Source organism: Balaenoptera ricei, chromosome 20 (genome assembly GCF_028023285.1).
Source record: "Balaenoptera ricei isolate mBalRic1 chromosome 20, mBalRic1.hap2, whole genome shotgun sequence".
In the NCBI taxonomy this organism is placed as follows: Eukaryota; Metazoa; Chordata; class Mammalia; order Artiodactyla; family Balaenopteridae; genus Balaenoptera; species Balaenoptera ricei.
The window spans coordinates 18,497,501-18,519,617 of NC_082658.1; the positions used below are offsets into that span (position 1 = coordinate 18,497,501).

Consider the following 22,117-nt stretch of genomic DNA (forward strand, 5'->3'; position numbering starts at 1 on the left):
TATAATGATGTGTTGTTGAGCTTGCTTCTAGTGGAAGTAAAAATCATCCTACAAATCAAGGTCAAAAGAGACTGAGGAAATCACTACCAAAAGGGGGAAAAAGCTAGAAGCCCAGGTTAATCTCCTACTTTAGAAAGACGTACAGGTGAGATAAGTTATCTGACCTGTTGGTAGTTTACATCGTTATTTTATGACTGTTCTAGAATGAATTAGAAGTGGACAGTCTCCCAGTGTTTTTAGCCTATTTATTTTGCAAATGCTCCCTTTTTTTGTGGCAATATGACTGCCTCTACCATCACTTAAACATCAATACTAATGATAATATATACTTTTGCAAGTTAATTTCCCACCTTAAAAATTGATTCACACTTTGTTCCTGATGACAAATGTATTTGGCAAAAAACTGCCAAATTGAGGAAACTTCAAATTTGGTCTCAAAGGTTATTTTATCTATTAATAATTGAATGAAGAATTTGTCAGTTTATTTTTTAGTGGTAGCAAGATGATATCATTTATCTACTGTACCCAAAGAATGAAACAGATTTTCTTATGTTCCAAATTTCTGGGGAGGGTGAGATAATAATCTCACAATTATTAAGAATAATGAAATAAGGTGAGTTTTAAAAAAATTTACAGCAGCAGTCATGTCAATTGAAGCGTTTCGTGTGATTCACAATCCAGATAAGCAATGTTTTAAATTAAACCATGCTTATTTTGTAAACCTGCTGAAAATAACTGGTGTGGAGACTTGGATAGTTCAAGGTTCAAGGAGATTTCACAATGCCAAATTTCTTTCTCTAAGGGAATGAAACTTAACATTTATTTAGTAAAATATTTAAAATATTCACTATTTATATGAAAAATTTTACTTTTTTCCTTTATTTTTCTATTTTCCCCCATATAATATAATATTCTCAATTTGGAGTCACCAGTGTTTTGACAAAGAAATGGATTAGGCTTTCCAAAGCACATATGGAAAAAAGGGTGAGAGAGGGAAAAGAAAAAGCTAATTAAAGTGTTATTTTTGTATTCTGGTATCTGCCAACTTTTAATCTTTATAATTTAGTTGTGGGTGAATCCTTAAATTGAAAGGAAGAAAATGAAACCAGGATAAAAGCAAGAATTTTGTACATAAATATGTAAATACTAAACTCTGGAGAAAAAATTCCTGCCACTGATGGAATTACAGTTGGACAATCCATCAAAGAAAGGCAGTTAATTTCTGACCCTCCAAAAATAGAGGTAAGTCCTTTTGCTACGAAAACATAGTAAAACCTTGTTATCACAATTCATATCTTCTCCACAATTTTCACTCTTTCTCAATCCTATTAAGGTGTGTCATTAGATTGTTATCAGTGGGAGTAAAAATCATCTTTTTGCCAAACTTGAGAATTTCCCACAATTTGTACCCCAAACTTGAGCCCCTCTTGCCAAACTTGAGAATTTCCCACAATTTGTACCCCACTTGCCAAACTTGAGCCCCTCTTGCCAAACTTGAGAATTTCCCACAATTTGTACCCCACTCCTGTGGGTAATTTCCATATCTTCTAGTTTTTCTTCCCTTCCTCAACTCCAGAGGTGAGTTAAGTCAAGGGCTTAGGAAAAGAAAAAGTCAGCCTCTGAGAAGTCCAGTGGGAAGGGGTGTGTCTTCAGCAGAAGTAAAGTGATCAAACCCAAGGAGGAGAAAATAGGAGATCCAGGAGGGCTCCAGCATTATTTCAGCTTGTTAGGCACTATTTTTTCTATTTTAATAGTAAGAGTGGCAGTGGCAGAAGCTAGTCAAACTGAAATAGTCCTGGAGCTTCTTGGAATCCATTTACTTGAGTGAAGATAAACCCCATTCTCTCATGGGCTGCTCGAACCATCCATGCTTTCAGTTTCCTTCAAGTCCTATTTTTTAAGATAGATAGGGAGAAAAGCTTTAGGAGCAGAATAGCTACTTTCTTTCATTTTATATTTCTCCTTACTTGCAACATTTTACTCTAATCCCCAGGAAAGAATAAAAGATGACTTGATTGTATTAAGACAATATATGCCTTCCTCTATTTATAGACTTTTTAGATTATTTGTCTTAGAGAAGGAAATATATGTGTGTGCATGTATGTGTATATACATATATATATATATACGTATGGATATATACGTACACACACACATACTTCCTTTGGTTTTTGATCTGCAAAACATGAAGCAAATAAAATGTTCTTTGTAATCATATGCCAAGAAGGTGGTAAAAAAAAATGTGATTTATATCTGCACATTCCAAAACATCATACTGCAAATCTTCACAAAACATTCTACGCTATGTTTACACAACCTAAGCAAAGTGAACAGATACACACCATTTAGTGAATTTGGGTCTGTTCTAACTATGCATCAGAATTTTCTCTTGCTTTGAAAACCCACACATACAGGTTGGCTGGCCCCAGATTCTTGAACACTAATGTTCCATTTTAGCTTGGTGTTAGGTTTACCAAAATCTAGAGCAGCACAGCTTGTTTTCTAGAGAAATCTTAATACATTCCTGGGTTTGCCTGAAATTTTTATACTAATAATGGTGTAAGCAGTTGCTTCTAAATTTTTATGCAGCTTTTGAATTATTAGGTTACTTAGGTGATAAAAAGTCCCATGAATGCTATTCTCTGAGTGTGGAAAAGTAGCACTCTTCTAATAGTTAGTTCACTGAGTTATTCTCTAAATGCAAGGCTTTCTGAGTATTTAGGTAGAGAGGGTATTCATGGTCAAATACAGGACCTCCTTATGGAAGTTAGCCTGAGCATGCACAAGATGGAACAAATTCAGAAAGCTTCTGTCGTCTTCATCATGGTCTCCTATATGCCATACACAGGAATAGACAGTAGGGAAAAGAAAATGACAGTTAAGTTTCTAAATATATGATTTATTTGAAACATAAGATGTTCCAATTTCCCTAATAATATGTAACAGAAGACTAGTTAGTGATTTTCCCTAAGTCAGACGTTAACCATTGAAATCATGGAATTATATTTAGAGCTCTGAATTAGAAATCAGAAGAAAAAGATGCTGGTGCATGCTTTACTGCTTCTAACTTCATGACCTTGGGCAAGTCAGGTAATTTCTCTAAGCCTTAGTTTTCTCATCTGTAAAATAGGGTTAATTATCATGTTGGGCACCTAATAAAACTATAAAAATATATATGTGTAAACTATACAAATAAAGAATATTACGATTATGATAGTTGGTTAAGTAAGCAAGTTAAAATTTTTTGCTGTGCAGAAGTGAAATTAGTTCCTTTCAGAGCAGACTCTTCAACTTTATGTTTTCCATTAAAACCAATACCAGATTTAAAAAGTGACGAAACCAGGAACTAAATATATCTCATGGAAAAACAATGTCTGATTTTTCTATTTTTAGCTTAGATATAAAAGTCTACACAGAATTATCTATGTCTTAAGGGGAGACTAGAATGCACTTTACTCACAACTGTGCACCATCTACATGCATACTCACCAGACATAACTGATTGTAGCATTTCCAGTATCACATACGCAAATGCATTTGCCACACTCTGCAGGAAGTTATTTCTTTCCACCGGAGTGCTAAAGACTTTACAGACTTTTCGCGTCATTTTAACTGCCCAATCCATGCAGTATAGTTCTTTCTCACATACCTGATTTAGACATACAAAGCATTATGGTAAATCTTCATTTGAAGAAAGCTGTAGAATTTGAAAATGGTATTAACAATGACCATTTATAATTTTACAGAATTTAATACATATAACATCATGTTGAGTCTATAAATGGGAAATGCTCTTATATCTAATACTTCTTTGCTTTCAAATGGTATAAATTTAGTGGGGAAAAGTGTGAAGTAAAAAAAGCCTGGTTCAAGATTATCATAGAAAAAAAGATTATCATAGAATATCTATTTATTAATGTAAGAAATAATATTGAAAACAATTATTAAACATGAAAAATAAGGCTCCTGCTCATTCATTCAATAAGTGTTTATTGAGCACATGCTAAGAGCTGGGGATACAATGGTAAGCCATAAAGACACGGCCTCTATTTTCAAGGAGTCCAATGAGGGTGACAGACAATTTCAACAGGCAAGAGAACCCTATGGTGACACCAACTTTCCATATTGAGAGTAGTAGGGAATATTTCTCTATTATTTAAAAGACAGATAAAGTGAAAATTACATGTTTATAGGTAAAACTGACTGAAAGGAAAAAGGTTTATTTACTAACATCTTAAATGGTCAATTTAACTCACATAGCCAAATAACATACAGCATGAAAATAAACTATATAGTACTGTAACTAAATAATGTTAACATGACAAGAAAGATATATTGACTACTTATTATGTGTAAAGCACTGTACAAGGCACTACGAAAAAATAAGTGGCATAGTCCTGGATTTCAAAGAGCTTGCAATCTATTTTGGGAGATGACTTACCCCACACATACAGTGGCCTTAGAACACCACTGGTAAATGAAGATAAAGAGAAGACAAATCTGAGGCCATTTAGAGAAAATTAATGACCAGAGTTGAGATGTTAAACAGAGAAGGCTTTCCGGAGAAGGTTTCTCCACCCCTAGCGGTTTCCTCTCCATTCCTTTTACTACAGTGTGGCCAAAGTCACCTTCCAAAAACGTAAAACTGACAATGTCTCCCTGCATCCTAAAACTTGTCAGCAGTGTGGCTCCTGTGGTTCAAGCTCCACAGAATGGTCTACCAGGCCCTGCCTTACCTAGCCTCTCCCTTCCTATCTAAACTTACCATCTCCTCCTCTTCTGCACATTTTTCCCTTCAGAAATAATACTGAACCGCTTATAGTTCCCTGATAGAGTCATGCAGTTCCAATTCTCTCTTTCCTTTTTTTTTCTTTTTGAGGGCCTCTGCTTATTAAAATAAACATTTACATTTAGAATACAGTTAATTTAGTAGCTTTCTTCACATTTTAAAAGAGCCACAGAGATTTCATTCATGTTTTAAGCAGTTGAGTTGGTGAAGATCCTGTCTCCATTTTGTAGAAAATGGATTACATTCAATTATTCCTCACAACAGCCAACTGAAGATTATTCCATTGCTTTTGAAGCACTGGTTGGGCTGGCATCTGTGATGGAAGCCAAATAAATGTGATATCTATGCAACACATGCAGTTACATGCTTGAATAATCGAACCCCTCTGTCTGGTGAACACTTCCTATTCATTAAAAAAACTTATATCTACTGGAATTGGGGAAGCCCTCTCTGTACTCTACGCCCACCAAATATTGGCTCCTCTCTGATACCTTTGTATCTTTTTTTACATATTTTTGCACTTATCACATTGAATTTATTTATATATACTTTGATATTGCTTAGAAGACTGTAAGCAGCTTTTGGTCAGGGATTTGTTCTATTAATTTCCACAGTCCTAAAATCTCTCACAGGTATGGCCCATAGTAAACACTCAATTTGTGTTAAATGAATGAATATTAAATATATTTTTAAGTGTTTTTATTTTGAAAAATATTTTAACTATATAAAAGTAAAGAGAGTAGTATTATGACCCCCTAGTATCCATTCCCTAGCTTCAACAATTACTAATCTTGTTTCACTTCTACTACCACTCACTTACACATTCTCTCCCTGCTGCCCAGGGATTATCCTGGAGCAAATCATAAGGGATGCTTTATTTTTAAATGGAATTTAAGGGAAAAAAAAGAATATAACTTGGCAGAGCTATATAATGACAATCCAGATATGAAGTGGGGAGAGGTTAACACAAGGAATGATTCCAGATATGACAGTTTATTATATAAATTTTAAAAATTTAAAATATATATAAAGTATATATAAAAATATATACTTAAATACATATTCTTTCAAAATGTTTCATACATATTTCAGTTCCTTCAGGGCAGCTCCCTAGTAGGTCAACTATAATGTTAAACAATTTGCTAGAAAAAACTTATTTTATACTTACCAAAGCCAAAAAGACTATCAGCTTTGCCAGTTCAATGGCCCGTCCATTCACAGCTTTACTAGCCATGAAAGTGAAACAGATGCTGTTCCCACTTAGGATTAGGAGATGTGCATTATTCTCTAGAAGCCACTCACGGGGAACCACTTTTATTAAAGAAAGAACAGTTATTTAATGAGGAATTACACAATAGCTATAGTAAACATCATTAACTACATGCAATATTTTATTACTTTATTGGAAATACAATCAGTGCCGAGGGAGAATCTCAGAAAAAATGCTTTAGTTTTCCGATTACAGCATTCAACCGGGGACAGAGATTATTTATTGCCAAGTCACAGCGACTCTCACAAATATACTAGTAATACAGTCAAAGCATTTCTCCTACACATAGGTCAACAGACAAGGTGGTGTAATCCTGCTAAAGAAAGAAATCTTGTAAACTTTAGAATCTAAAGGGTTATGCACGAATGCGAAACATTGTTTCATCTCTCCAGTACCAACAGGAAAGGGCCTTCTTCTTACCCAACATTCAGAGGTGTTTCTGAGAACTTCAAAATGGGAATAATTAAGCTAATTAAATTATGAAGCTTTCAAATAATAGCAATAAATACATATTTATAAAACTGGCAAGGAAAATGGAAGGAAAGTAAGTTGATTATATGCATTCTCTTCAAACAAAAAGCCAAACTTTAAATATTTTAAAGCATTTAGTGATTTCCAATAGGCAATTCTTTTGTTACCTATAGAGTTGTCCTTACAATTTTATAACTGTATTCTAATAACAAATTTCTATTACTGTATGTGGTAAATAATTCTTTTTACCTGATAGTTCATCTACAAGACTGATAACATCATCTGCTGTCCATCCTTTGGTGCCTGTATCATATAGTAATTTAATGGCATCAGCCAAACCTTTCAGACTGGGTTCATCTGCAGGTTCTTCTATCATTTTCTGCCAAACCACCTGTCCTGAATGATAATTGAAACAAAAGCTAGGCTATGACAGAATAGTTGGCTTTGTGATAAAGATTACACAGATTGTTTAAAAAGGAAATTGGATTGCATAATGGAATCCATTACTTATATATGCTACTTTCATTTTAACTTTCATAATGAAAGGTCAATTCTGATAACAGTATAAATTTTAATGTCTCTGACTGATGTGATGAAGCACAGCAACAATAGCTAAATGAGGAAAAGAAAAGGTAGTTTCACCAAGCAAAACACTGTTTCTGGTTCAAAGATAATGCTACCCCATAACAAATTAAAATAAACAATTGATGTAATCTTACTAAAATGAAATAAAACCTAGTGATAGACTTCCAAAAAGAGAGAATTTGTATTTGAGAATTTTCCAGACATTTATATCAAAACAGAGTAATCCAGTCAATTTTTTATTATTTACCTATGACCAATTCTCTTTGTGAATTACACACACAAACAAAATTTGATCCCAGATTGGCTTCCTGCTGCTACTCAACACACTTTAAACTAGTTAACTCCTGATATAAGGCAGTGTGAACTAAATACATGCTAATTTTAACATTCATCCAAGCAAAACTTAATTAGAAAGGCCAAAAACTTGCAAAAAATAATATGATGCACCCCAAATTAAGTAAAACATCAATTCTGACTACCACATTACTTCCCTTGCATTATTAGTCCCCTACAGCAGCAAATATAATCTTGAGTTAAGATCATGTTTAAAGGGCTTCCCTGGTGGCGCAGTGGTTGGGAATCCACCTGCCAATGCAGGAGACACGGGTTCGAGCCCTGGGAAGATCCCACATGCCGCAGAACAACTAAGCCCATGCGCCACAACTACTGAGCATGAGCGCTAGAGCCCGCGAGCCACAACTACTGAGCCCACGTGCCACAACTACTGAAGCCTGTGCGCCTAGAGCCCGTGCTCCGCAACAAGAGAAGCCACCACAATGAGAAGCCTACGTACCGCAAGGAAGAGTAGCCCCCGCTCACCGCAACTAAAGAAAGCCCGTGTGCAGCAACGAAGACCCAACACAGACAAAAATAAATAAATAAGTATATTAAAAACAATAATAATAATGTTTAAAAATGAAATGCAGGGAATTCCTTGGTGGTCCAGTGGTTAGGACTCCGGGCTTTCACTGCCGTGGGACTGGGTTTGATCCTTGGTCAGGGAACTAAAAACCCACAAGCTGTGCAGCATGGCCAATATATATAATAAAAATGAAATGCAGTTATTTTGGGTATATCAGAGATGATGAGAATATATTTGGAAATGGCCTGCAGCAGAACAATTTCTGTCTTGATGCTTAAGTTACGTACAAGTTAATGTAGTATATACATTTATGAAATCATGAAACACGGTTCAGTTATTAGGAATGATGAAACTAAGCAGGTACAAAAAGATATGTTTCCTAAAGTGAAAGTAATTAACCAATTTTGTAACATACATCCCTAAGAGATGAATGCTCACCATCTTGAGGAGCTACTGGTCCAAAGATGATATACAGTAATCTTGCCTGATTCACCATTGGCCATGGTTTTAATATACACGTCAACCAAAATGCAGAATCACTTCGATGGGTCCAATGATCAAGAAGAACGTTCCTACAGAACAGTCTGATCCTTAACTCCAGTTTTCGGGCATTTCCTATGAAGACAAAAGAACTGTAAACAATTCTTCCTAGAAAGATTGATATGCATATTGGATAGGTCAAGACATACATCATTAAATGCTTTGTACTGAGAGTGTTACTTCATTTTACTCTGTAAAAATTTGAGATTATCAAGGAACTACTTTTTTTAAAACAACTTTATTGGGATACAATTTACATCCCATAAAATTTACCAATTTAAAGTGTACAATTCAACTTTTTTTTTAGTATATTCACAGATATATGTGCCCATTACCAAGTAAATTTTAGAACATCTTGATTACCTCAAAAAGAAACCCTGCTCTTTTAGCTATCACTCTCCTATCCTTCTGTCCTTTACCACACCCAGCACTAAGCACTACTTTCCATCTCTATAGATTTTCCTATTCTTCATATGAATGAAGTCACGTAGTAGGTGGTTTTTTGTGACTGACTTCTTTCCTTAGCATGCTTTTTTTTTAAAATACTTATTTTCTTTTTATTTATTTATTTATTTGGCTGTGTTGGGTCTTAGTTGCGGCATGCGGGATCTTTTCATTGCAGCGCATGAGCTTCTCTAGTTGCAGCGCGTGGGTTCCAGAGTGCGTGGGTTCAGTAGTTGTGGCATGTGGGCTTAGTTGCCCCGTGGCATGTGGGATCTTAGTTCCCTGACCAGGGATGGAACCCATGTTCCCTGCATTGGAAGGCAGATTCTTAACCACTGGACCACCAGGGAAGTCCCCTTAGTATGTTTTCAAGGTATATCCATGTTATGGCAAGTATCAATACTTCATTCCTTTTTATGGCCTAATAATATTCCATTGTATAGATATACCACATTTTTTTATCAATTCACCCATCGATGGATATTTGGGTTGTCTCACCTTTTGGCTATTATGAACAATGTTGCTATTAACATTCATGTACAATTTTCTGTATGGACATATGTTTTCGTTTCTCTTGAGGATACACCTAGGAATGGGATTGTTGGGTCATATGGTAACTCTATATTTAATTATTGAATAACTACCAGATTGTTTCCAAAGTGACTGCACCATTTTGCATTCCCACCAGCAGTGTATGAGGGCTCCAAATTCCCCACATTCTCACCAACGCTTGTTATCTGACTTTTTGGTTCTAGCCATCCTAGTGGGTATGAAGTGGTATCTCACGTTTTTATTAAACAGCTTTATTGAAATATATATAATTTACATACTGTATACCTTACCCTTTAATGTATATAATTCAACAGTTTTTGATATATTACATTATTTTCCTAAATTGTGGTAAAATATATATAATATAAAATTTGCTATTTTAACCATTTTTAAACTATACAATTCAGTGGCATCAATTACAGTCACAGTGTTGTTCAACCATCACCACTGTCTTACTCTAAATTTTTTCCTCTTCTCAAACAGAAACTCTGTAACCATTAAGCAATAACTCTACATTCCCCGTCTTCCCACATCCTGGTAACCTCTAATCTACTTTCTGTTTTTATGAATTTGCCTGTTCTAGGTACCTCACATAAGTGGAATCATACAATACTTGTCCTTTTGTGTCTGACTTATTTCACTTAGCATATATATATATTTTTAAAATTAATTAATTATATTTTATTTTTGGGTGTGTTGGGTCTTCATTGCCGCGCATGGGCTTTCTCTAGTTGCAGTGAGTGGGGGCTACTCTTCGTTGCGGTGTGCGGGTTTCTCATTGCGGTGGCTTCTCTTGCTGTGGAGCATGGGCTCTAAGCGCACGGACTTCAGTAGTTGTGGCACATGGGCTCAGTAGTTGTGGCTCGCAGGCTCTAGAGCGCAGGCTCAGTATTTGTGGCACACAGGCTTAGTTGTTCCATGGCATGTGGCATCTTCCCGGACCAGGGCTCAAACCTGTGTCCCCTGCACTGGCAGGCGTACTCTTAACCACTGTGCCACCAGGGAAGCCCCTTATTATATATTTTCAGTGTTCATCCATGTTGTGGCCTGTATCAAAACTTCACCCCTTTTTATGACTGAATAATATTGCATTGTATGTATATGCCACATTTTGTCTATTCATTCATCTATTGATGAACACTTGGGTTGTTTCCAGTTTTTGGCTATTGAAAATAATGCTTCAGTGAACCCTGGTATACAAGTATTTGTCCTTGTTCCTGCTCTCAATTTCCTTAGTTATGTACCTAGGAGTGCAATTGCTGAGTCATATGATAACTCCACCTTTAGCTTTTTGAGGAATGTCCAAACTGTTTTCCCTGGTGGTGGCACCATTTTACATTTTATATTTTTATACCATTTATGTTCTACTTACTTGTAGATAAGACAAGTGTAAATGGAAAGTCTGCCAATGCACTAAAGCCATATGTAAGTATCTCCTGATGTGTTAAGTCAAGTAACACAGAAGTTTAGAGGAGAGAGATTATTGCAGGTCTGGGAAGATCAGGAAAGGCTTTACAGAGGAGGTCAGGTAAATTGGGTCTTAAAGGGTGAAAAGGAGAGATGGTATTTCAGGAAAAAGAGAGAATGAATAAAAGGTATGAGGTAGAAATGTGTAAGAGGTGTCTGAGATACAGTGAGTAGAGCAATATGCCTATGTCAAACTGATACAGAGGTAGTGGGCAATAATTTTGAAAAAGTAAGTTAGGATTAGAATATGAAGGCCAATATAAATAGTTTGGGCTTTATTTTTAAGATATAAGGAAGCTAATAAAACTTTTTGATCAAGAGAGGGACATGATAAATTAATTTTGTTATTGTTTCATTGGGCTTCTATGTCTGCCTTTAAAAAAAAAATCTGCCATGATTTGTTTCATAATGAAATATTTCAAGCTGACAGAAAAGCAGAGATACTATAACAAACACTGTGTACTGATCAGCTAGCTTTGTCAAATCTTTATTTTTTTGCTGTATTTGCTTCAGATTTTTAAAAATAAATACAACATTCTGATATAGTTAAAACTTCTTGTGTATCAGTCCCAATCTCCTTCCTCCCCAGAGGTAATCACCATCTTGAATTGGGTTTTATCCCTCCTGTATTAGTCAGCTTTCTCTAGAGAAACAAAACTAACAGGATGTGTGTATATACATAGAGAAGGATTTATTTTGAGGAATTTGCTCATGAGGATTCTGGAAGCTTGGCAAGTCCATAATCTGCAGGGTAGGGTGGCAGGCTGCAGACAAGAGAAGAGTTCTAGTTCAAGTCCAAAGGCAGTCTGTTGGTAGCATTCTTTCTTGTTTGGGGAGGGGAGTCTTTTTCTGTTAAGGCCTTCAAGTGATTGGATGAGGCCCACTCACATTATGGAGGGTAATCTACTTTACTCAAAATCTACTGAGTTAAATGTTAATCTCATCTAAAAAATAACTTCAAAGAAACATCTAGAATAATGTTTGACCAAATATCTGGGTACTGTGGCCTACCCAAGTTGACACTCAAAATTAACTATCATACCTCCCAACTATGTTTTTATACTTTTTTACATATGTATATAACCATAAAGAATATATAGAATTGTTTTGCATGTTTTTAATATGTATATAAATGGTATCATATTAAAAGTATTGTTTGGTAACCTTTTTTTCTCAAATTATATTTTGAGATTTATCCATAGTAATACACATGGCTCTAGTTAATTCATTTTAACTACTAATGTTTTTTTTTTTTAATAAATTTATTTATTTTTATTTTTGGCTGGGTTGGGTCTTCGTTGCTGTGCATGGGCTTCTCTCTAGTTGCAGCGAGCGGGGGCTACTCTTCGTTGCAGTGCACAGGCTTCTCATTGTGGTGGCTTCTCTTGTTGTGGAGCACGGGCTCTAGGCGCGCGGGCTTCAGTAGTTGTGGCACGTGGGCTCAGTAGTTGTGGCTCGCAGGCTCTAGAGCGCAGGGTCAGTAGTTGTGGCACATGGGCTTAATTACTCCGTGGCATGTGGGATCTTCCAGGACCAGGGCTCGAACCCATGTCCCCTGCATTGGCAGGCAGATTCTCAACCACTGCACCACCAGGGAAGCCCACTACTAATGGTTTTAATTGTATAAATATGCCATAATTCATTTATCCATTCTCCTGACAACAGGCATTACATTGTTTGCAGCTTTCCCTGGTTACATGCTGCAATGCTCATTCTTATACATCTCCTTGTGCATACTGTGGGAGTTTCTCAGAGTGAAATTGCTAAATTGTAGGGTTATTATAATTTTTTTTGTGGATGCACCGTGTGGCATGCAGGATCTTAGTTCCCCGACCAGGGATCAAACCCATGCCCCCCGCAGTGGAAGCATGGAGTCCTAACCACTGGACTGCCAGGGAAGTCCTTCTTATAATTTTTAAAATATGAACTATTTCAGGTATATATAGACGTTTAAAGAATACTATAATGAACACCTTTGTATCCTCCACCAGCTTAAGGAATAAAATATTATTAATGTGGCTGAAGCCCTGTGAGCGCTTCTCTTTCTCTAATCACAGGCCACTTCTGCCTCACTATCTGATTCAGTGTTTATCATTCCCTTACATCTCTTTGTCTTTTTACTACAAACGAATGCCACAATTTATTTTGAAATACACTTTAGAACTATACTTTTTTTTTTCTATTTTAATCTCTGTATAATGTTATCTCTGAATTTTAGTTCTTTACCTGGTTTGCTGCAGACAACTGTCTGCATCTTGCGGGAGAGATTAGTCAGCTCACATAAGAAGTTATAAACACGATGGCACTCAAGTTCATCCCATCCTGCTGTTAAGGTCTGAGGATGATAAAGGAAACATTTCAGATGTTCAAACCATCAAATCAAAACGTAAGTCACTATTGCCTTATGACCATAACTGCGGTAGCATAAAATTGAGGCAATGTGCAATTTTTATCCACTATGGAACTGTTCAAATTCGTAGGAAATTTTATATAAATAAAACCTAGAAATGCTCCAAAATCCAGTTTCTTTTTGGTTGCATAGGGAGTATCTTTTCAGGGAACTAAATGGTACTGAATCCTGAACTCTGACAATATAGATACAACTTTAGACATCTGACTCACAACCATACTGTGGCTTAGTTTTAGACTACAGTAGAACCCTTTTGATCCCCTCTAGCTATCATTTATGCTATTGCTTACAAATGATAATGACCTCATTTTAATGTGACAATTATGAGCATTTATTTACGACATTTGGGTGTGAACAAAAACCAATTTTTATTAGGACCAAATATAATAATTATCTTTGAGGAGACCAGAATGTACAGTTAAACATATATGACAAAATTCAAATGGTATTCAACTATATGTAGATTTTGAAAAAGTTGATTAATCATATCAATTTTTCTTAAAATAGTTGAACTACATTTCAGTAGTTTAAAAATGAATCTTATTCTCTTTGGAAGGACATACTAGAAACTGCTAACAGTGGTTACTTTTGTTGAAGCAAACTCTGTGAACAAGGAACAGGCCTGGGAGGAGACTTACAATTCACTTTATACCATTTTGTACCTTTTGAATTTTATATGAATACATGTGCTCATATTACCTGTTCCAAAGGGAAAAAGAAAAAGCAGAAATCTATCTATCTTGGAAGAGGGCTAGAAGGAGGGCCTATGCCCCTGGAATCTGTACACGCAGATGGTGGCTGGCTGGCAGGATGGGATATAAGCAAGACTGTTGTAAGATTGTTGTAAACCTCATAAGGTTGCTGTAATAGTTAAGTAAGTTAATACATGCAAACTGCTTAGAACAGTGCAATATATTAATAATATATTGAACAGCATTAATAATAATGTTATTATCTTCTTTGTTTATAATAAAATAGTAAAAAATGTTCTTAAAATCATACAGTTGATTTCTTCCCCCCTCCCAGGTTTACTGAGATATAATTGATGTATAACATTGTATAAGTTAAAGGCATATAACACAGTAATTATATATATATATATATATATATACACACATACATATATACATATATATATATGTATATATGTATATATATATATATAAATAATTACCACAAAAAGGTTAGTTATCCCTATCATTTCCTATAGTTACTATTTTTTTTATACAGTTCATTTCTAAGATCATATCCTAAATAACTAGCCCAAGACTTAAAACTCATTGCACACACACACCCTCTACCCCACAATATTTCTAGTCATTACAATTGGCTGGAAACTTCAAGGACATTCAAGGGTATAGAGCAAATAAGTGTTAAACATTTCTTACCAGTGAGAAATCCAAGAAGAAAATCTGAGGTGGCAAACATATTATTAGATTAACACATTCTCAAACCTTTACAATGTTATTTTGTTTTCTTTTTAGATCATTATTACTTTTATTATCCTATAGAAAGACAGATTACATGCTCTACTTGATAACAGTTCAAAAAGAATTCCTTTTCTTCTTTCACTAAAAAAAAAATGTACCTGTAAAAACATGCCGTAACATGGTAATCCTAAACATTGCAATGGAGCTACACAGCCGTTAAATTTAAAACAGGAAACCTGTAAAGAGAACAACTGTTAATTCCTCCTTTTCAGTGGAACTGTGCAATGATTTGACATTCAAATTTAATGGAAATACGCAAGGATTGTTTTCAGTCTAAACTGAAAATAACTAAAACACTAAATAACTGATTAGTCTCATGTTATATAGGTGGGGATTATGAAAGAAATAGAAAACAAAGTCTTTGCCTCAAGGAGCTCACAATTTTTTTAGAACAATAAGATATACATACATGAAATTAATTTTATATTTCAGGATAAAGTATGTATAAACGCTAAAATGACCAAACATATCAGATACAATGAAAGCAGGGAAAAGATAATTTTGAGAATGATTAAAAAAGCTTATGAAGGATGTGAAACAAGCAATGTCTTTAAGTAGGATTCAAATATAATCAATAGATCGTATTGGTGAGGGAAACAATAAGGGCAAAATGGTATAGAGGTAAAAATTTTAAATATTCATTTGGACAGAAAGATATGAGCAGCTTAATTAGGCTCAAAGTAGTAGAAAGTAAGGCTGCACTGTCAGGGGGAACCCTAAATACCACCTGTGGACTTCGGACCTTATCTTGATGAAATTGAGTAGCCACGGAAATATTTTTAAAAGCAAGAAAATTAATTTGATGTAAGTGATTCAGCATTTAGAATGTCTTGGGAAATGAAGAAGTGAATGGCAGGAAGATCATCTTGGAAGCTGCTGCAATAACATACAGCTGAACTCAATGCAAACACTGACATGAAAAAAGCCAGTGGATCAGAAACAGTTTGCATATTGAGTGTAAAACTGAATCAGCAGTATTAGATATATATTAGGTTTATATAGTAAAACTCAATGTCTAACAGAGATTATGCCCAAACATATTGATACACATTTCCAAATCATAAATTATCATAAAAGGTTTGTCATTTTATATATTAAAAATAGTTTTAATACATATATTTAAATAGTAAAATGTTAACATTTGGAAATAATTTTCATTTTAATAAAATATCTAAATCACCACTTTAAAACAACCTCAGAATTCCCACATGAGGTAAAAATACTTTTATTACTCCAATAAACCTAATAAACTTGAATGATGTACTTAGTTATATGTAAAAATTATTTTATAATAAGTAAAATACTCCTATACTACATTTTGGTGTTTTATAATCTCTGAGCACTTGGTAAAGTATTAGATTATCATCAACCAATTTTTTAGTACCAATTCATGAAATTCTACTAATTAAAGATAGATTTAAAATGAGTATAAGACATTAATAATAAAATATCTTTACTGGAAATCAAGACTGTGAGCTAATTCAGAAGTATGATCTTACTTCTGCGAGTATCTTGTGAATGTACTTTAGTCTTTCCTTTGTGGGTAGCAGCAATGTACATCTTTTAAACAGTAGACCTGAGAAAGTAAAGAGACACATGAAAAAATGACAACAATGTAATTAACTTAAGAATATCTATAACTCACAGCATAATGTTTCCTGAAAGTCAAGTATACGATAGTGGGCTGTGAGCTGATAGAGTTTTTAAGAGGAAGTTTGGGAGGAAGGGTGCAGAACACTTATATATGGTGTTTACCAAGTGACTCTGGTGTCCACCTAAGAGGCTATGGCATAAAATCTTACAAAAAATTGTGAAATTGATGCTATAGTACAGATACGAGAAAGTATTTAGATTTAAAAAGATAAAATAACCAAACACAAAACACAACAGGGAAACTCTACTGTCTTTATTCCACAGAAAACATATTCCAATATCTCTTAAAATTAAGCTCATGTCCACCATGGAAAATGTTTTAAGAGTTGCTAATGGAAAGAATGAGAAAAGAGATTTTGTACTCCTTTCTCCAAATACAAAAACTTGAAGTCGTTAAGTACTTAAAATTTCAGAGATTAGAAGTCGGTTTTTCTCTCACAGAAAGTATCCAGTTTGGATGAAATATTTATCTCTTCCTTCAGAGATATCCTTTTATGGGGCTTGCATGTTAAGAATGTATAGAATTTTGTGTTTAGATATTTAAAAAAGAAAAAAAAAAAACCCTTCAGTTTCCCAGTGAGATATGTAACTTGAACTACAGTGACAGGAAGTGTATGGTTGTAATTTGTTTCCTCTAACTTTAAGTGTTCTGTTTTCCTAAAATGGCAATACATTGTTAACATTCCTATAAGGCCAAATGTCCTCAAACTAAAAATAAGATACATGGTAGGAAAATATATATCTGAATATCACGACTTTCTTCAGTTTTCATCTTCTCTGCATTTACTTTTTTACATAATATAATAACTACTTTATATATAATTCTGTAGAATCTATGGGAATTGAATCTATTTTTAGAAGTTGCTATGTTTGGGCAACACATGACCAGAATTGAGCTTTAAACATAAGCCCTCCTTATTTTTGTACATAAAAAGACATTTTCAGTGTTTAGTTTTCAGGCTGAGTTCTCTTCCTTTCATGTTTTGGCATCCAGTCCCATGGCATATCACAGCTGGGGAATTGTAAGCTATAACTGTATGTTGGTTGCCTTTTCTAATGTAGAACGCCTATTTTTAAGGGTTTCAATTTACCATAAAAACCAATACTGGCTGACTTATTTGTTCTTTTAACACAGGTGCTCTGCTATACCCTTTAGAGACTAACTTCTTTAATGTCTTCCCACTAAAATAGAGTCAGATGTAATGTTCTTTCCACACTGGCCATCTGCTCTGTTTTGTATGAAGAAGCAAATTAAAATTTATAATCCTTAGAATGGAGAATTCTGAAAATGTTATTTTAATGTCGGAAAACAAGAACAGATCAGATAGGAATGGCAACATGAGGAAATGGTAAGTATATAAAACATTTGTCTAAAGAATTAGTCATAAGCTAGGTGTCTGCACAAAATTTAAATGGAAGGTTGAAATCATTACATGAGTAAAACCATTTTTAAAAGCTAGCTTTTAAGATTAATACATATTTGTATTTTTAACTGAATTATCCACATAATTGTCTTAATGCTATTTTGTTTGTTTATGCAATTGAACCTGGTCAGGGAGAAAAAATTCTTTCAAATTAAAACTAAAGAATAAGCTTTTCCCAAGTAGCCTTCCTCCGCAGCGGATGATACTGGAAAAAAGATATTCACAATGACAAGTAGCAAAAAGTAATTGCCCTATTCTGTTACAGGCTTCACAAAGCCTAATCATAAATACTGAAACCAATAACATTGTAACCAGATTACAGACCTTTCATTTAGCCTTACTAAGTATACTTGTTAAATACACTTTGATGTATTTACACATCTATATAGTCTTATTTTATTATCTTAAAGCTAGGCATCCTTGGGCTACTAAAAGGTAACTTACTCTTACGCCTTTATTTACATCTCAACATCACTCTGATATTTACTTTTATTGCCATGTTTTGGTTAATTATAAGTAGCTTCATAATTAAACTGGTGTCATTAGTCAAGTCAAAATTAGAATTTTATTTCAGCACTCTTAGGGAGAATGAAATCAATGAATGGGGTAAAAGACATAAATGATTACAAATCAAGGGAAGAAATTGTCCAGAATTTCCTTTGATAAGGTTAATTTAATAATAGCATAATGATTTATTAGTAAATGTGCACAGTGCTTTAAAAAAAAAAAAAGAAAACCACTGTTTCTGATAAGAGAATAAGTGATTTTCCACAATAATATGCTTAAATTTCTATTTTAAGAACTAGATTATGGTTGAAAGGGAAAAGCAGTACAGAGATAAAACTCATTGGATTCACAGGAAGTAAAGCATAGAAAAATACATCAATTTCCTAAACTGGCTAGCCACCTAGACAATAAGCACAGGTGACATTGTATCCACATGAAATCACAAGGACTGACACTTTAAAGTGCATTCTCTCATCTTTAAATATAAGTGTAAGGGACTGTTATTAAGGGAAAGTCCTCACACTGAAGAGTAAAAGCATCATAGAAATAGGAAGTATTCCATTTCGCACAGGCCTTACAGAATTGTATAATAAAATCCCCTTAACTAAGTATAGTTCTTTACTTGTTACACTTCTCATTACATTACATAAATTACCTAGAGATCTGTAGTGTTCCAATATAGTGGAGTCTTGTCTCCTGTCAGGCAGCTCAAGGTTATGAAAGTCCTGTAGTAAAAGTCTTTTGCTTCCTGATGAGGTTGAGATATAATTAATAATGTGCTGGCTGACTGTTTTGGACACCATGCTTAGCATGCTGATATCCTTCACTATCAAAAGAAACATATATATATATATACACACACACACACACATATATATGAACGGCTTAAATACAAGAACATCACTATTAGCACAATCTATTAATTTATAATAGATTAATAACAATAATATTATTAATACTAATAAATTAATAAAAGTGGGGAAAAAGGAAAATCTGAAAATTGTTTTAAATCTAGTTCTCAATGAATTAGAAACATTGGGGATGTAACAGTCAAATTACCATGTCATTATAATTAGAAGCATGTTTTAAAGCATTTGAGTATCATATTTTCTTTGAGTACCACTTACCTAACACTGATGAAATTTTAAAAATAAAAAATGTGAACACCATTAACATTCTAGCAGGGCCTAAGATGACAAGCTAGTTCTTGGGGAAAATAAAACATTCAATTGTCCATGTAGCCTACTCATAGACCCCAAACCTCACCTGACAAACATCTTAAGATTATTTGGAATATTTCCAAAGGCAAGGCTTTAAAATTTCCAAGCGTTGATAAGGGCTGAGAATCTGGGTCAAGGATGTTGGGAAAATGGCTGGATCGATGATTACCACGTCTGTATTTCTGGTTGGGAATCAAAGTGAAACTGGTATTTACTCTAGATGCCATCCTTTTTCTTGTCTCATGAATTTATCCTGATTAGAAAAACAAAGTAAAAGAGACAACGAAGAAAGGAAGTCATAATGATGAAGAGCTGTTGTTTTTTTAAATGGAGAGGTTCATACTTTGATGGGCAACACCCGTCTCTTTATATTTACAAAACTTTTAATGTGATGTCCAATTTATGGAGTCCAACCAGTAGAGTCTATTTATTCATCTCAGCATGATATGAAATACTTAAAGATCTTTTCCCTCTTAGCCAAATATTTTAGATAGAGCTTTAGCAGAAAATGAGATGTGTATTTGGATGAGATATATTCTAAGAAAAGAAATGTGACATTTTTATGTGACATTTTTAAAGGGGCTTCCCTGGTGGCACAGTGGTTAAGAATCCGCCTGCCAATGCAGGGGACACGGGTTCGAGCCCTGGTCCGGGAAGATCCCACATGCCGCGGAGCAACTAAGCCCATGAGCCACAACTACTGAGCCTGCGCGTCTGGAGCCTGTGCTCTGCAACAAGAGAGGCCGCGATAGTGAGAGGCCCGCGCACCGCGATGAAGAGTGGCCCCCGCTCTCCGCAACTGGAGAAAGCCCTCGCACAGAAACGAAGACCCAACACAGCCAAAAATAAAGAAATTAATTAAAAAAAAATCATACTATACATAGCACTTTGCTTCAGCATTCAATTTAGCAGATATTTAAAAATAATCATTACAATTACACAAGTAACGTGTGCATTGTCAAATTTTTACAAAATACAGCAAAACAAAAAGAAGAAAATTAAATTCATTTGGTTTTTAACATTTAAAATTAAGCACTTTGGTTTATATCATTCCAGAATTTTACATATACATTTCATTTTTACAAAAAAAGAGGGAATCTCTGTTCACACTATTTTGCAATCTGCTTTTTCAGTTTTAATTGTAATTAGAATTGTAATTTCTTTCCATGCCAATAGATACACTTCTGCAAGTATATGTACTGATATTTTAAGAACTGCATGGGATTCCATCAAATGGAAGAATCTTAATTTATTTAATCCATAAGATTGCTTTTAACTTTTCACAGTAGGCATTTTAAAGCATTTTCATTATAGTAAAATATACATCTGGCCTAGGATTTGTTCTGTTTCTCTAAGGACCAGGTAACCTGGGACTTGGGTGGGGGCCTGTGGGCTCTTCAGAGACTCACTGACACCCAATACCCAGGGGACTTTAGTGTGTCAACTACACACTACACATATTTTTAAACCTCTGAGAGGATTGAAACACAATAACCCAAATTCTTCTAAAACTGAACTCTCCTCTTACAATTCTTTATTTTCCTCAGACCTGAACGTTTTGGGGGAGATAGCAGGCTTTTCTGAAAACCCTAAAGGTGTAATTCCAAATTATTTCTGGTTTCCTCTCAGCCCTCTAGAGAGTGAGAATCACGAGCCCAAATAATCCTAATAAGACGATGTTTCAATACCCTGCTCCACCCCACTCATTCTTGCCCACGTGTGAAAGGCTTTGAGGGCCCTCTTGGATGAACTTTCCCCCCCCTTTTCAGAGAAAACCGTCCAACAGCAATTCACTAGGATTTCTACTTTGTTTTAACCTAAGAAAATCCTTTGAAGAGACCCACCCCCATCTGCTCGGGAATTAGCCCAAAACATCTCCAAAGAGGTAAACTAGGGAGGCCATAAAAGAGAAACTGGTCAATATAAGAGTCAAAGCACACTGTGGTGCATTTTTGACCCTCTTCAGCCCATGAAAAGATGAAACTATCTCCAGAAAGCATTGGGGGAAAAAATCTCTTTTTACCACAGATTTTGACAGTTTTCCGGCTAAAAGATCACAAGAAAATGGGACTTAATCGTTTTGTCCTACCATCCTCAAATTTCTTACTGTTTAAAAAAGAAAATATTTCCTCAAGGTTTTGCCGCCGGGAAGAGGGAGGTTCCGGCTCCCGTCAGCTCCAGCCTCCCAGGCGCCCCCTTGGCCTCGAGAATATTTTAGAATCCTCCCAGGAGCCCCAGCGGGAAGGAGGCCCCGCCCCCTCATGAATAGCAAGAACCTCGGCTCCCATAGTACCCTCCTTCCACAGGAATATTTTAGAACCCTCCCAGGAGCCACAGCGGCAGGGAGGCTCCGCCCCCTCATAAATATTCAAAAGAACGACACCCACAGTGCCCTCCTACACCATGAATAATTAACGAGGATGAGGCCTTTGG

The 22,117-nt window shown here is 35.0% G+C and overlaps 2 protein-coding genes across 4 annotated transcripts in view; one reads left to right on the top strand and one right to left on the bottom strand.

The window, feature by feature from the left end:
* The window catches only part of FBXO47 (F-box protein 47), a 25,431-nt gene extending 3,556 nt beyond the window's left edge, over positions 1-21,875 (bottom strand). Inside the window, exons 1-11 of one of the 2 annotated variants that reach the window (XM_059907439.1) lie at positions 21,792-21,875; positions 19,731-19,937; positions 19,120-19,290; positions 16,380-16,456; positions 14,979-15,056; positions 13,207-13,315; positions 8,416-8,592; positions 6,780-6,926; positions 5,958-6,100; positions 3,490-3,649; positions 2,719-2,831 (exon numbers count right to left, since the gene is read on the bottom strand). In XM_059907439.1, coding sequence (XP_059763422.1) covers positions 2,719-2,831; positions 3,490-3,649; positions 5,958-6,100; positions 6,780-6,926; positions 8,416-8,592; positions 13,207-13,315; positions 14,979-15,056; positions 16,380-16,456; positions 19,120-19,290; positions 19,731-19,911 — 1,356 coding nt within the window. In that variant the 5' untranslated portion in view covers positions 19,912-19,937; positions 21,792-21,875. Of the gene's footprint in view, positions 1-2,718; positions 2,832-3,489; positions 3,650-5,957; positions 6,101-6,779; positions 6,927-8,415; positions 8,593-13,206; positions 13,316-14,978; positions 15,057-16,379; positions 16,457-19,119; positions 19,291-19,730; positions 19,938-21,791 lie in introns of those variants that run through there. The other variant, XM_059907440.1, reaches the window with a different exon arrangement.
* The window catches only part of LOC132354513 (large ribosomal subunit protein eL19), a 410,792-nt gene that overhangs the window by 243,006 nt on the left and 145,669 nt on the right, over positions 1-22,117 (top strand). The window lies entirely within an intron of this gene.